This window comes from Lemur catta, chromosome 3 (assembly GCF_020740605.2).
Source record: "Lemur catta isolate mLemCat1 chromosome 3, mLemCat1.pri, whole genome shotgun sequence".
Classification (NCBI taxonomy): domain Eukaryota; kingdom Metazoa; phylum Chordata; class Mammalia; order Primates; family Lemuridae; genus Lemur; species Lemur catta.
Window position 1 is genome coordinate 2,912,145 of NC_059130.1, and position 13,896 is coordinate 2,926,040.

The following is a 13,896-nucleotide window of genomic DNA, read 5'->3' on the forward strand; positions in this document are numbered from 1 at the left end:
GCAAGGGCCTGCAGAAGAGTGTACAGGAGGAGAGAGCTGGAGTATTGAGAGCAGGCTGCACAGAGGAGGTGATGGGTAGGCCTTATTGGGGAGGATGGGAAACTGCTGGGGAAAGGGATTTCCGATTCCGAGGGGAAGGATGGGGAAGCATTTCAGGGATGGGCTCGGACAAGCTTGGTAGGAAACGGCATTCGAGCAGTGGGGAGGCAGGCAGGGCTCGGGTTATGAAGGGCTGTAGAGGGCAGGGCCAGGAGCACAAGTGTGTGGGCACTAGGGGGCCCCAGATGGCTCTAAAGTCGAGCAGAAAGATCATTCTGCTGGCAGGAAGAGAGGATCCGCAGTGCCATTTATGAAGAAGCCTTTGGAGCAGCCCGGTGAGAAACGGAGAGGGCAGGGGCAGTGAGGGTGGTTGGCCAGAGTCGGGGCCCGACCAGGGCAGGGTCCAGGGATAGAGGAGAGGAAGGTGAATGCCTTGTGCAGTCGGAGTTCTGCCCAGCTCGTGTATGAACAAAAGAAAATCCTAACAGAATTCCCGATACAGACAGGTTTCTCTTTTCCTCCTGGTTTGTCTCGTACCTTATTCTTTAAAACCTTATTCTTTAGTGGCCCAGAGCCCATCTCTCCTGAGAAACTTTCCCCGCCCACCCTGTCTCACAGCGGCTGCTCCACCCCGCTCCCCAAATCTCAAGGCCTACTTGTTAGGCCTCCAGCTGTTTAGGGTCACCTGATCCCACCCGCCTGTGGGCATTTGGTAACATGGGGGCATTTTGTTGGGCTAAAACCAAGAAGACACATTCTCTGCAAACACCCTTCTCTGGTCTTTCTTTTCCTCATAAGCCAAACGAGGTGGTTGGACTAGGTTATCTCAAATGATCTAATAGTCTGAGCTGCTTTGGGGGACTTCCCAGGCAGAATCCTAAGTGGGGTATTAAGCCAAGTGTGGCTCCTTGCACATTCTGCACATTTATTGCTCAGTTTTTATTATGTGTTTTTAAAAGCTCTGAGCTGTTTTGAAAGTTTCTCCTACCCAGACCTACATTTGGACTTGGGAAATGATCGATTCCAACTTTTTGGGGCACCAGCAACAAAGCAGGCAGTTATTTTCTCCTTCCTGGAAAAGCACCTATTCCTTTTTTTTAGTTTTATCAGGCATCCTGATAAGCACTTGGTGTAGTGTCAGTACAGGCTGAGTGTCCCTAATCTGAAAAGCTCCAAAACTTGAAACTTTCTGAGCACTAACATGACAATCCAAGGAAACGCTCATTGGGTCGTTTCAGATTTCAGACGTCTGCAGTAGGGACGCTCAAGCTAAGTACAATGCAAGTATTTCAGAATCGAACACATCTGAAACCCTCTGGTCCCAAGCATTTGGGGTGGGGGATGCTGGCCCCGTGTTGGTGAACCCAGCGCAGTCGTGGTCTTCTCTGTTAGTGTGTTTTTCAGATGGAACCCCAGGAGTCCCATAAATACTTTTTCTTTGTTCCCCAACAGGGCCTTTCCTCCTCTCCCTGGTATTCTGAACTCTCCCCGGGTTGCTCTCTCATGTGCAGTAGGTGCACGCTGTCATCCAGCAGCTGACAGTCCTCTGGACTGGTGCTCTGCACCCGGCCTGGGGAGCTTCTAACAATACGGAAGCTCCCGCTCCGCCCCAGACTAGAAAATCAGAGCCTCGGGGCATAGGGTACAGGTATAGATATTTTTAAAAGCTCCCCAGATGATTGTGATAAGCATTCCAGCTACAGCATGGTTCTAGAGAATCTCCTAATCTTCCTAACGTGGTCTTCTCCCGCTATTGTCCACGCCCCACATCCTGCCACTTGGCAGTTACCCCAACAACTCAGCCACCAACCCGAGGGTCCAGCGAATAGGACATCAGAGAGCGTTTATGGGAGGGAAGTCCCAACGGCGTCCTCTTTGGTTGAGGTTGCTGCTGGCCTCCCTGTGCTCGTACAGATAGAACCATTGTTTTAAGGGACTTTAAAAAAAATTTGTTTCATATTTGGTTTTATTCACAGATGTTTTCTAGTCTGCTAGCTGGAGTGAGCACACACCTTGTAATGATGCTCATTATTTCCCCGTCCGTGAATTCTAAGCAAGAGGCGGTGTATCCAATCCACCATGTGTCAGGCGGTTACAGGACAGAGTCAGAGGATAAGAACACGGGGAAAGTGAGGCACGGCGGAGCTGGACCCCACAGGCCCACCCGGGAGAGGCCAGCTCTTGTCAGCCCCTCTGGCTTTTGAAAAGTCCCAGCTGTGTGGGGCAGGTGGATGGGGTCATGTCTCCCTGCCTTACTGGTACCGAGGGGGCCCGAGGGAGGGGTGGCCACCGTGCGAGAGCCCGACCAGACAGAACTCGGGATCCGGTACTTCCACCGCTCTGCAGACTTGTCTTTTTCCCCCTCCTTTCTCCCCACCTCCCGCCTTTTCTCCATCCTTGCAGTTGCCTCAGGTCTTGGGGGAGGGAGTGGTGTGGTTGAGAGAGAACTGTGAGTTTCTGTTTTTAAAGTTCAGAGCGTTAGGTTCCATAAATGCCAGGCACGAGAGCATTCCTGGAGACGCCTTCAGAGAAAAAAAGAAATCACATCTGCTTTTGTCTGCCTTTATTCTTCCTTCAACAGCAGGATTTTTTTCTTTTATTCCGAGAAGGATGTCTGCCCCTGTGTCTGCTTTATGGTGAAAGCTCAGAAGCACCGGTCAAAGGAGACCTCTGTCCAGCTGTATGGCCCCTTTTTTTTGACTCTTCCGGGGTGGTCCGGGGGCCCTGGGAGGCTGAGTTAGCTGAGCTTTTGAAGTCTGAGTGGGGATGGAGCCCAGAACTCAGCCCAGCCAGATGCTCTGGCCCTGGTTCTCCTGTTCCTCTTCCCCTGCCTGGCACAGCCCGTCACCTGCTCTGTGCTTGGCTTGCAGGAAGGAGGAGACGGTCACTGTCTACCCTGCAGACGTGGTGCTCTTTGAAGGGATCCTGGCCTTCTACTCCCAGGAGGTACGAGACCTGTTCCAGATGAAGCTGTTCGTGGATACGGACGCCGACACCCGACTGTCCCGCAGAGGTATGTTCTAAGAGCCTCAGGTGACCCTGTTGGTGGCCGCCTTTGGGACAGGGAGCTGGCAGCCTGTCACAGGGCACCCCCTCCCTCCAGTCCGGAGCCTGTGCCTGCCTTCCCCAAGGTGGCTGCGTGGTCACAGGGCACAGCCTGCTGCCCAGATGTTTGCTGACATTTGAGAAGGGATTAGTCACATAGTATTTCGGTCAGGGAGATGGAATGAGAAGCTGACGTTCCGGTTTTGCTGGGAAAAGGTTTGGTTAGATGCTTAGCTCCTTGTGATTTTCCCATAAAGCATCCGGGTCTTGATTTTGGGGACTAACTGTAGGACGCCCGAGGACAGGGTGGCCCTGTTCCTGCAGCTCTGGGCAGCCCGGCTTGTTACGCTGCTCTGCTAGCTCTTAATCTCCAGAGGCTTTCTGGAGGCTTTGTCACTCTTTCCAGCCGGCTCATTCGTTTGTGGTTGTCCCTCTACAGGCCCTGAGTGTGCGCCTGCCTGCGCTCCCTGCGTACAAGGCGCAGAAATGCCACTGGTTGGGGAGCCGAGGCTGTGAATTAAGCCTGTAGGACATCTACTAGAGAGAAAGATCTGGAAGCTTCATGGAAGAAGGGGAGGGGGTCAGGTCTTTGTAGGGTAGGGTGACGGACGTAGGCAACCCCCGAAGGTGCATGGCACAGATACAGAGAGCAGCTTGTTCCGAGAGTGTCAGGTGGCTGGAGTGCCCAGAGGGTTGCATCAGGAGACACTAGAAAGTGGCTTGGGGTTGTGGGCACCAAGACTAGCTAATCTGGTTCCTGGTAGGCAGGGAAAGCTGCCACAGGGCTTGGAGCAAGGCAAGTGAAGTGGCCAGTGCTCTGTGTTGGATGATGGTTCTGACGGAGGAAGTGGAAGTGAAGGCCGCAGTTGGGGCAGCTGAGCTGCACCAGAGCGGAGCTGTCGTCCTCAGGTGGGGGGCGAAGAGAAAGGTATTGGTGGAGTTAGAACAGACTGGACCCAGCAGGGGCAGTAGTGGGGGTGACCAAACAAAGGAGTGGACGATGACTCAGGTTTGAGCTTCCTTGTGTGAAGGAGGGAGGGAGACACAGGAAATGATGAGGTAGCCTCTAGTCACAGGACAAATTACTGGCCGATTAAAATTTTGTTAGCTCTAGCCCAGAGCCTCTGACCTCAAAATTCTGGGCAATTTTCTTGCCTGGGTTCATGAAATAAATGTTTATCCAGTTTAGTGTTGTCACTGCAAGATCTGTTAATGGAACCGGTAGAGCATAGAGAAACAAGTCCTGGGTTTTGCTCTTCTAACTAGTAGTGGGATCCACACTCCAGTAAGTCAGTGAGGGCGACACTTCCGCTCCCACGTGGGGTGGGGACAGGTAGCACTGTGTGATGGGAAAACAGCGGGGGTGGAGGGCACCTGTGTTACAGTCCCAGCTGGCTTTGTGGCTGGGCTCTTGTGACACTCTAGACTTTATGGGTAACGTGGGGAGACAGGACTGCCTTTAGTGTTGTGACTGGCCGGGTAAGACTTGGATGGTCTATTTGGACGGATGATTGAAGCCTGGCCCTGAGAGCTCCCCATGCTCCTGTCCCAGGCTGGCTTGTCACCTTAGTCCACAAGCCCAGGTCCTGCTTTGGTTGTCCTGCCCAGATGTCCATAGTGGCTTGCCAAATTAGGGCAGCAGCTTGATACAGCAGGGCTAAATTTTGGAGTCCAGTATAGTTGGCTGAGATCCTGGCTTGTCCACTTGGTGTGTGACCTTGGCCAATTGTGTTTTAACCTCTTGGTACCTCATTTTCCTATTGGGACGCTGTCTAATGATTGGTGCTCCTGGGATAGTTGTGAAGATGAGCGGTGATGCCTGGTGGCGCCTGGTGGACGAGTCGCTGTGGTGGGACACAGATCTGCTGCTGAGGTGGGCGGGGCTGTTCTGTCTTCCTGCGTTTTCTGTCAGGACCTCTGAGGGCATCAGGTGTGGTCCTGCCCCCAGGAGCTGGTGACACCCGGGCTGATGCCATGTTGGCCCAGTAGGTGGTACGCAGGCTCAGGGGGCCGTGGTGCTGCCGAGGACCGCACAGGAGATTAAAACTGAGGTTTGAGTAAGTGAATCTTAGTGTCCAATTAAAACAGATCATCGTGGGTAGGTTGAGCAGCGCATTCTCTGTCTCCTTCTTGTACCGGGATCCTGTGTGAAGTGGGGGACATCCCCTGGTCATGGTGGCCACCCCTGAGGTTTCCCAGGCCAGTGCTGCCGGGGAAGGACCTGCTTTCCCGTTTCAGGTCTGCCGACTTCACACGTCACCCTGGGACAGGTCACTTTCCTCGTGGACTCCTGGGACTTTCCCACATGCTATTTTTACAGATTCGTTCTTGCTCCACGTAGAATAACAACCATCCCTGGCTCGTGCACCGGGGAGTGTGGGGGTGCTCTGGGGTGGGGAGGGTGAGTCAGAAGCAGTTGCTGGGTTTGAGGACATTCATGGAGGTTTGAGTTAGTTCTGTTATTTATTCCTCTGTTTGTCACACCCACCCTCCTGGGCTCAGGACCCCCGCATTCCAAGCTGACCTGAATCCTGACCCCAGTAACTCCTACCTGTGACCTTGGACAAGCTACTTACCTTCTTTGAATCTCAGTTTCCTTCACTGTGCAATAGGGACAATAATGGTATCTCCCTCTTAAACGTTATTTAGGAACACAGGGAGAGTGTGGGAAACCCCTCAGGACAGTAGTGCCGCCCTCCTGGGCACGGGACCCCCACATTCCAAGCTGACCCTTGTGTGGGAGGGGTCTGCCATGAGTGATGTGGCCCTGGAGAGACAGACGTACCTCCTTCCTGCCGGCCCCCTGCACTTCTGGGCATTGGTCTCCAGCAACGCCCACCTCCCCTGCCCTCCGTGCCCTTTGCCCTGGCCCACCCTTGAACACGGGGCAGGGAAGAAGCGAGCGGGGGATTTGGGATGCTGACGCCTTGTCTCCCTGGCTTGCCAGTCCCTGTGCCTGTGTGTGTAGAAATGGGCTGCCTGGGCCTTCGGCGAGTTCATTCTGTTCTTTATTATCTAATTATCTAATTTTTAAAGTGAGTGGACTTCACCATTGAGGTATTGTCTTTATTTTGGGTCTTTCTAGATTTTGTCCTTGGCTTCGGCTAACCAGAAAGAGTTATTTGGATTTGGAAAGGCTGAAGCGGAGAGCCCAGCTGGGAATGGGGTAGACTGGTGGCTTCCCGCCCTCGAGCCCAGCCTCTGCAAGAGCCTGTCTTGGCCCAGCAAGTGTGCGGGGTCAGGGTGATGATGTAGGCGCTGCCTTTGAGTCCTTGGAGTTTCCAGTTTGTGCTAAGACCTTGTTCTGACTCAGTCCTTGGCCTGCCTGACCCCATTTCCCGACTGCCTGAGGAGCAGGGCCTTTCCCTGCAGTGACCTGGCCGGCCCTGTGTTGTCCTTGGCTCAAGGGGGGGTCCCAGACTGCTTAAGGCGATAGCTCTATCGAAGGCTCTTGGGGAGCAGAGGTGGGCAGTGCCTTTGGATTTTGTGTGTTCCCAGGGCCTGGGCAGGATTCAGACCCGCTTCCGGTTTCCTCTTCCAGAGTGGAAGCTGCAGTATGACTCCTCCTCCCCGTTTCTCCCTCTTCCCCCTTCCCGTTGTCTGTCCTTGTGTTTGTGTCCTGCCACCCCTTCCTGCACGGCAGCCCTGCCTTTCCAGCCGCCTGCAATAGTCTCTCCCAGGGCTGCCCCCGTCCCCTGGGCCCGAGGCCATGGTGCCGGCCCTCCTGCTGCGCTGGGCCGTGTGTCGGGAGCCACCACGCTCCTGAAGCTTCCTTGGGTTCTGCTGGCATTGCCGTCATTGTAGAAACACGCACTAGTGCGCTGTACCAGGGCCAGCCGCTGTACCCAGGAGTTTTCCACACTCTCCCTGTGTTCCTAAATAACACGTAAGAGGAAGATACCATCATTGTCCTATTTCACAGTTAAGGAAACTGAGATTCAAAGAGGTTAAATAGTTTGTCCAAGGTCACAGGTAGGAGTTACTGGGGTCAGGATTCAGGCCCAGGTCAGTGTTACCCGATAGGCGGCTTTTGGGCTGCAGAGCAGATTCTCTGTGACCCTCGTCCACCTGCGTTCTGCAGGGCCAGTTTCTCTCCAGCGACAAGACATGAAGTCAGTGGGTCTGCAGATGCAAGTGGCCATGGCCCCGGCTGGGGGCAGGAGGGGGACTGGTGACAGTGTGTGCGTGCACGTGTGTGTGCACGTGTGTGCTTGTGCACTGGGAGAATGACACAGCTTCCTACAGTGCTAAAGCTGTCAGTTGTGAAAAACATGTTGCGAAACAAACCTGGCATCGGTGTTTGTAGGGCTTTAATTAAAAGCTGTTCAGGTTCGGTATGTGTGTCGGTGTGTGTGTGTGTGTGTGTGTGTGTGTGTGTGTGTGTGTGTGTGTGTGTTTTCCGAGCTCTGATACTCTTTTGATCTGGTTTCCTTTTTTCTTTGAGCTTTATCTGGAGACGTGTGAAGAATTGGAGGCCGCACTCGCTGTGTGTTTTGGCCGTGTTGAACTCGGTAACTCCCGTGTGCCAGAGCGCTAAGGACTTTGAGGGCGAGCCACGTGGTGGGTCCCCAGCTGCTCCTTGGCCGAGTCCCTGCAGCAGGTCTGCCGGGATGGCCGAGGGAGCAGGGCCCCATGTGCGGGTGCCAGGAAAATCGTTTCCTAGCTGGAGATGTCCCCACTGCCTGGCTGGGCGGGCGAGTCCTGACACATTAGGCATAAACCAACCATTTTATTAATATCACCAGGGCTCCTGTGGAAAAAACACTTTGTAAATCTAGGAGCTGGTATAAAAGTCAGATGATTGGCAGCGCTGGTACCTGGCTTTCTGGAATGTGCTCTTCCTGACAGCTGTGTAGCGTCCTGACATTCTGCGTTTTATGTCAGTCTGGATCATAACATAGACACCCTCCCTCCTTCCCTGTCCCCTCCCGTGTGTGTGTGTGTGTGTGTGTGTGTGTGTGTAAACACATGCGTGTGTAGATGTGTATAAACACAGAATTATTTACAGGCCTGGCCTTCCAGAAATCATTCACAAATATTCCCCATCCCTGTTTACAGAGCGTTCACCCCACGCTTGAGCCTGTTAACTGGGAAGTGGTTGAGAAGCCACTGAAGGGTCTTTGCAGTCATTGTCAGCGGAGATGATAACCTTTTGGGGTCGGGGAGAAAGGTTTTGGCAGCTCAGGCGATAAGATTTAAAATGACATCTTGTAGGGAGGGCCTGTTTTGATTGAGAGAATCTCCTTGCAAACTCACTACTTAAAGGGGAAACTGAGGCTCAGGGAGGTTAATGTGCCTGGCAGAACCAAGATGATCAGTCTCCTTTTGACAAAAGACTCTATTAAATAGAGAAAAAAGAAACACAAAAAAGCATCTGGTGAAAGTCCCTGAGCAGGAGAAAGAAGGTAGCAGGGAGAAGATGGTGTTTGTGTTAACCTGGGCTTTGTCCCTGCCCCCGCCCACCATTTCCTTTCTCAGCTTTCTCTAAGTGATGTTTTGGTTTGCAAACTCAGAGCTTGTGGTGCACGGGAGCGGCCCCCGCCCCTGGTGGGTGGTGTGGGGGGGCTGGGGGCAGGCGCTGGTGCCTGGGTGGTCGTCCCTGGACTTGCTCCTGAGCACGGGTAAGTGAGGGCATGGGGCAGCCGCAGCCCAGACCACCTCCCGCCGTAACGGGCTTTCCAGGTGGTCCTGCCTTTTATTGGTTCCCACGGAAATTATGATTGGGTCAAATACTGGGGAAGCAAGAAGGCCGTGGGCCTTGCTGGGTGGCCTTGTGTTCCAGAGACCATCTGTCACAGCAGAATCTGACCATCGAACGCCGTACACATGTCACTTCTTCCCGAAGCTGCTGCTGCCCTGCTCTCCGTCCGGTCTCCCAGGATCCCGCCTGTGGATCGTCCGGGGTGTTCGTGGGACCCGCGTGACAAGGCCGGATATTTGCAGAATCTTGCACCGTTTTCTTGATTCCTGTTTTTCCTTCTCTTCCAGTATTGAGGGACATCAGCGAAAGAGGCAGGGACCTGGAGCAGATTTTATCTCAGTACATTACGTTCGTCAAGCCCGCCTTTGAGGAGTTCTGCTTGCCAGTGAGTTGTGTTCTTGGTTTGTTTCTGTTGAACGTAGAACTCCCAGTTTAATGACACAGAGGAAGGTATGTGAGTTGACGGAGTCATGGGGAGCTTGACTCTCACTCCTCTCTCCGAGTGACCCTCTGTCCTGAGGTCCCAAGAGAGGGCAGCCTTGGTCCTTTATCCTGCTGCTGAGTTCTCTGGGAGCTCTATCCTGCTGTCCTTTCTTGGGGTAGTCCTGTCGGGTCCTGCCAGCCCTTAGGCTGGCCCTTTAATAATTCCCAGCAAGTTTTACACTTCCTGCTTGGTGGGGTCTTGGCCTGAGACCCTGTACTGAGGGCATTTGGTGTCTGAGGATTGCACCCAGCCGTTCGGGTCTCCAAGGTCGGAGATGGCTGGAGTGTGGGTGCACTGAGGGGTGCGCCCCAGCCTGTGCCCTCGGAACCCCGCCCACCGCCCAGGTGAGCCCTGCTTTGAGCGTGTCTTTGGCCCCTATGTAAGGCCCGATTGGGAAGTGTCATGCCATGCTGGAATAAGCTTCCTTACTCTGCTGCGGCACAGACTTGCCGGTCCTTCCCACGGCAGCTGGGAATTCCTAGGGAGGTGGCTTTCGGAGAAGGAAGGAGGGAGCAGGGCGAATTATCAACTTTTCAGCAAATCGGCCCCCAGCCCAGGAAATGCCCTCTATTTCCTGGGGAAAGACAAGGAAGGGCACTTAGACGGGGAGTGGTTTGGTGGGGTCCCAGTGGAGGAAGATGTGAGAAAGAACCTAGTTTTGGAAGGAGAAGTTTTTAACTCAGGAGACTCTTACACCTCAGGTATGTGTCTTCCCCAGCTTGGTGAAACCATGATCTGACTCCTTAATTATTTACAATTAAGCTGTGAGAGAGAGAGGGAGGAAGAGGTAGGGTTCTTGGTTTTTTCTTTTCTTTTCTTTCTTTCTTTTTTTTTTGAGAGACAGGGTATTGCTCTGTTGCTTCCCTAGTAGCTGGGACTACAGGCTCATACCACCAGGCCTGGCTAATTTTTTGTAGAGACAGGGTCTCACTATGTTGCCCAGGCTGGTCTGGAACTCTTGGCCTCCCAAAGTGCTAGGATTACAGGTGTGAGCCACTGTGCTTGGCTGAGTAAATCTGAAACAAAAAAGGGGGAAAAGAATGTGTCTCTGGCGTTACTTTTTTTTTTAATAATATAATAAGAGCCAGTGAAACTGGTCATCAGTGAAGATTACTTTGCATAATTTTATCCCTGTGTTTATCCCTGAAACAATGTAAAAGAACTCAAGAAAAAGTTAATTATGTAGATAAAAAGCCATGGTAGATCATTAATAGTTGAATTATAAATTGGTTTTGAATTAACGACTCAGCCTGGTCCACTTTCCCTCACCGATACATAAAGTCTTCATTCCTCATTCCCGGCTTCCCTTCTTTCATTCACATTTCACCTAAGCAAGGCCCTGTCTGAGGTTTCCCCAGATATATTCACTGTGAAGTTGTAAACAACATTATATTCGAAGTTTCGTGGCTAGGCTGCCCCTTTCCCCTCATTGCCTTGGAGAGGGGCCCGGGCCAGCTTGTCTCTGAACTCCTCTGTTAACGCACTGCAAATACCTCTCTCGGCAGACAAAGAAATACGCCGATGTGATAATCCCCAGAGGTGCAGACAATCTAGGTAAGTCCTGGCGGGGTGTCATCCTGCGGTACGTACTTCTGCCCTTTGTCAGTCATAAGGGGGACAGCATGTGGTGACCAGCTGGGCTCTGTAGACCTGGCTGCACCACTTGTCTTGTGACTGGGAGCCAGAAAGGCATTTCCACCCACACATCTGACCTTGGGGACAGGCCCTGGGACATGTGTGTGTACCTGTATGTGGACACATGTGAACTTTGCTTCTTGGGCAGCAGTAGAGGGCTGTAGACTACGTCCTTGAGGAGTGAGGAACACCTCCCCCCCCACCCCATGACACTTGGACACCTTGCACCTGAAGCTACCTTCTAGCAAAAGCTGACTTCCTCCTTGATCTAATTTAGAACCACCTGCCGTCATGGTAGCCCTTCCTAAAGGCAGCTGTTGGCCCCCGTATTATATTTATTTGTTTGCGTCTCTGGGAAGTATGACTGTCCCTGGACTAGGCATAGTGTGGCAGAGCTGATCTCTAAGGCAGAACCTTGTCTTCTTGATCTCTTTATAATTTATGTCATTCTCCCTCCCTTTAAAAGCTTATTGTTTTGCTGAGCTGTTTGGGAGTCAGTCACAGCAATAAATATTTCACCGTATATTTTTAAGAACAAGGACATTATCATTCATCACCACGGTGCAGTCATCAAATTTAGGAAACTTATTATTGACATAATCTTTAACCTAGAGGTGTTCCTCAGCCTGTCTTTTGTTTGCCATGACCCTGACATTTTTGCAAAGCACAGCCCCACTGTTTGGTAGGACGGCCCTCAACTTGGGTTCATTCTTTGCTTCCTCATGATTAGATTGAGTTCAGACGGTCTGGAGGAATAATACCACAGGGGAGTTGGCATGTGCTGTTATTCGTTATGTATCATGTCAGAAAGCACTTGGTGTTTATTCCATTTTTGGTCATGTTAACATTGATCACTTGGCCGATGCGTATAATTTATTTCTAATGTTAATAAAAGATAGCTCCACCTTAGTTTTGGCGAGAGGAGAAGACCTTCCGTGGGGTTGCTCTATCTTGGGATGGAAGCTGGTAGGTTCCCTGGTGGAAGGGTCTCCTAGCTGACTCCCGGTGTTGGGGTCCTGCAGTCTGTGCCCTCGTCCCTAACGCTGTTGGTCTCTGCCCCGCAGTGGCCATCAACCTCATCGTGCAGCACATCCAGGACATCCTAAACGGAGGCCTCTCTAAACGGCAGACCAACGGCTATCTCAACGGCTACACGCCTTCACGCAAGAGGCAGGCTTCGGAGTCGAGCAGCCGGCCCCACTGACCCCAGCTCCTGCAGACCCCAGCCCTGCCTCCAAGACACAGAGAGGTCAGGAGGCAGCGTTCATCTGTACATACCGTTTCCTACGACATGGCTGTATTTAAGAACACACCATGAAGATGAAATGCCTTGATTTTTTTTTTCTTTCTGTCTTTTTTTCTTGCTATCCTCAGAAAAGAGAAAGGCCTCTTTTTGTTTTATTTTGTTTTTGTTTTTTCTTTTGAGACAGGATCTCGCTCTGTTGCCCAGGCTAGAGAGCAGTGGTATCATCATAGCTCACTGCAACCTCAAACTCCTGGGCTCGAGCGATCCTCCCACCTCGGGCCTCCCAAAGTGCTGGGATTACAGGTGTGAGCCACCGCGCTCAGCTCTTTGATTTTTTTTCTTTTTCCTTTTTGTACTTTGGAACAGCAAAATGAAACAGAACTTGACCCTGAGCTTAAATGACGAAACTGTGCCAACTGCTACTGGTGATGCCTAATTATGAATCCAACGTGTAACCAGTTATAAATACATATATATGTCTATATAGATAAAAAGGATCTATTTTTGTGTAAATGTACAAATACTGTAAAGCCGTTTGCCGTAAGTATTTGCAGGAGGGCCTGGACTTGAGTGTTTTGGGACTGGAGCTGGCGTGTCACCACGGCAAAGGTGCCTGTTGCATTCCGGGTGGGGGGGCTCAGACGTCTGCGCATGTGGGGGTGGAGGAGGGCGGCTCGTGCCCCACTGCTCTTGAGTGCCCACGGAGCTCCGCGGGGACGGGGTTCGAAACCCTCGATTGGTATCAGATGCCACCTTCTTGGAGCCAGCGCTTAATGATATGTCCTCGGGAGATACTCTTATCTTATTTTGAGTTGAAATGAGGTAAGACCTCAACTCAAAATCCAAACTCAGGGAAAAGGCCCAGTGAGGAGACCAAGTCTTCCGCATTTTCTTCCCGCCCTGCCCCCGGCCCGGGCTGCCTCGGTAGTGCCATGCGCCTTCCTTGCTCCGTCTCTTCTCAGGCTCTGCGGAGCCAGAGCCGCCTCTTTCCTGCCCTGGCAGGGATGTGGTGGGATCGCTTCCTGGTAGACAGGAGGATGGAGGGAGGGGGCGGGACTGTGCCCGCTGTCGTGTCTGAGAAAGTATTTAAAAGCAGAGTATTTAAGTCACGGTACCGTTGAAGTCTTGGGTTGACGACATTTGCAGTGGAGGTTTCCGGCTTTCCTGACAGCTGCCTCGGGGTGGAAACGCCCCTGGAGGAAGCACAGATTGCAACAGTCTGAGTGGAGGGGTGGGGAGGGTGGGCGGACGGGGCCGCAGGGAGGAGGCGTGACGGTAGAGTCCAAGCCTCAGTTTCTCGCTGCGGAAGAGCCAGGAGCTTCCGTGGCAGTGCCAACCGTCCCAGTGCGCGGCAGGCCACGCCCTCAGCCGTTCCACTGTGGCTGCCGCTGCCGGAAACACCTTGGAGAACCTTCTCCGTCCCTTACTCTCAGAGCCTGTTTGAGCCGTTCGGGTAAATCTGCCTCCGTTACTATCTAGTCACACCAAAATGTCCCCTCCAGTCCCCTTCTCCGGGCTCAACTTGACTCTAAATCTGTGTTGCTATTTCAGAAAAGTCCAACCTAGTCCCCAGCAGAGCTTTGCCAGCCCGAGGCACTCAGGAGTCTGCGGGCTCTGAGGGACCCCCGAGGACAGCAGCCGTGTCCTTGGAGCAAGGGAGGCCCCCCGGTGCCTACTTTGGAAGCTGGCACTCATCCGGGCTGGCACCTTCTGGAGCGTGTGTTTCCGGATCAGTCTTTGTCACCT

At 52.6% G+C, this 13,896-nt stretch overlaps 1 protein-coding gene across 1 annotated transcript in view; it reads left to right on the forward strand.

Moving 5' to 3' along the window:
• UCK2 (uridine-cytidine kinase 2) overlaps positions 1-12,304 on the forward strand; it is a 70,627-nt gene extending 58,323 nt beyond the window's left edge. Inside the window, exons 4-7 of the mRNA XM_045546607.1 lie at positions 2,910-3,052; positions 9,073-9,170; positions 10,775-10,823; positions 11,969-12,304. Coding sequence (XP_045402563.1) covers positions 2,910-3,052; positions 9,073-9,170; positions 10,775-10,823; positions 11,969-12,108 — 430 coding nt within the window. The 3' untranslated portion in view covers positions 12,109-12,304. The remainder of the gene's footprint in view (positions 1-2,909; positions 3,053-9,072; positions 9,171-10,774; positions 10,824-11,968) is intronic.
• Positions 12,305-13,896: the final 1,592 nt, after the last annotated feature.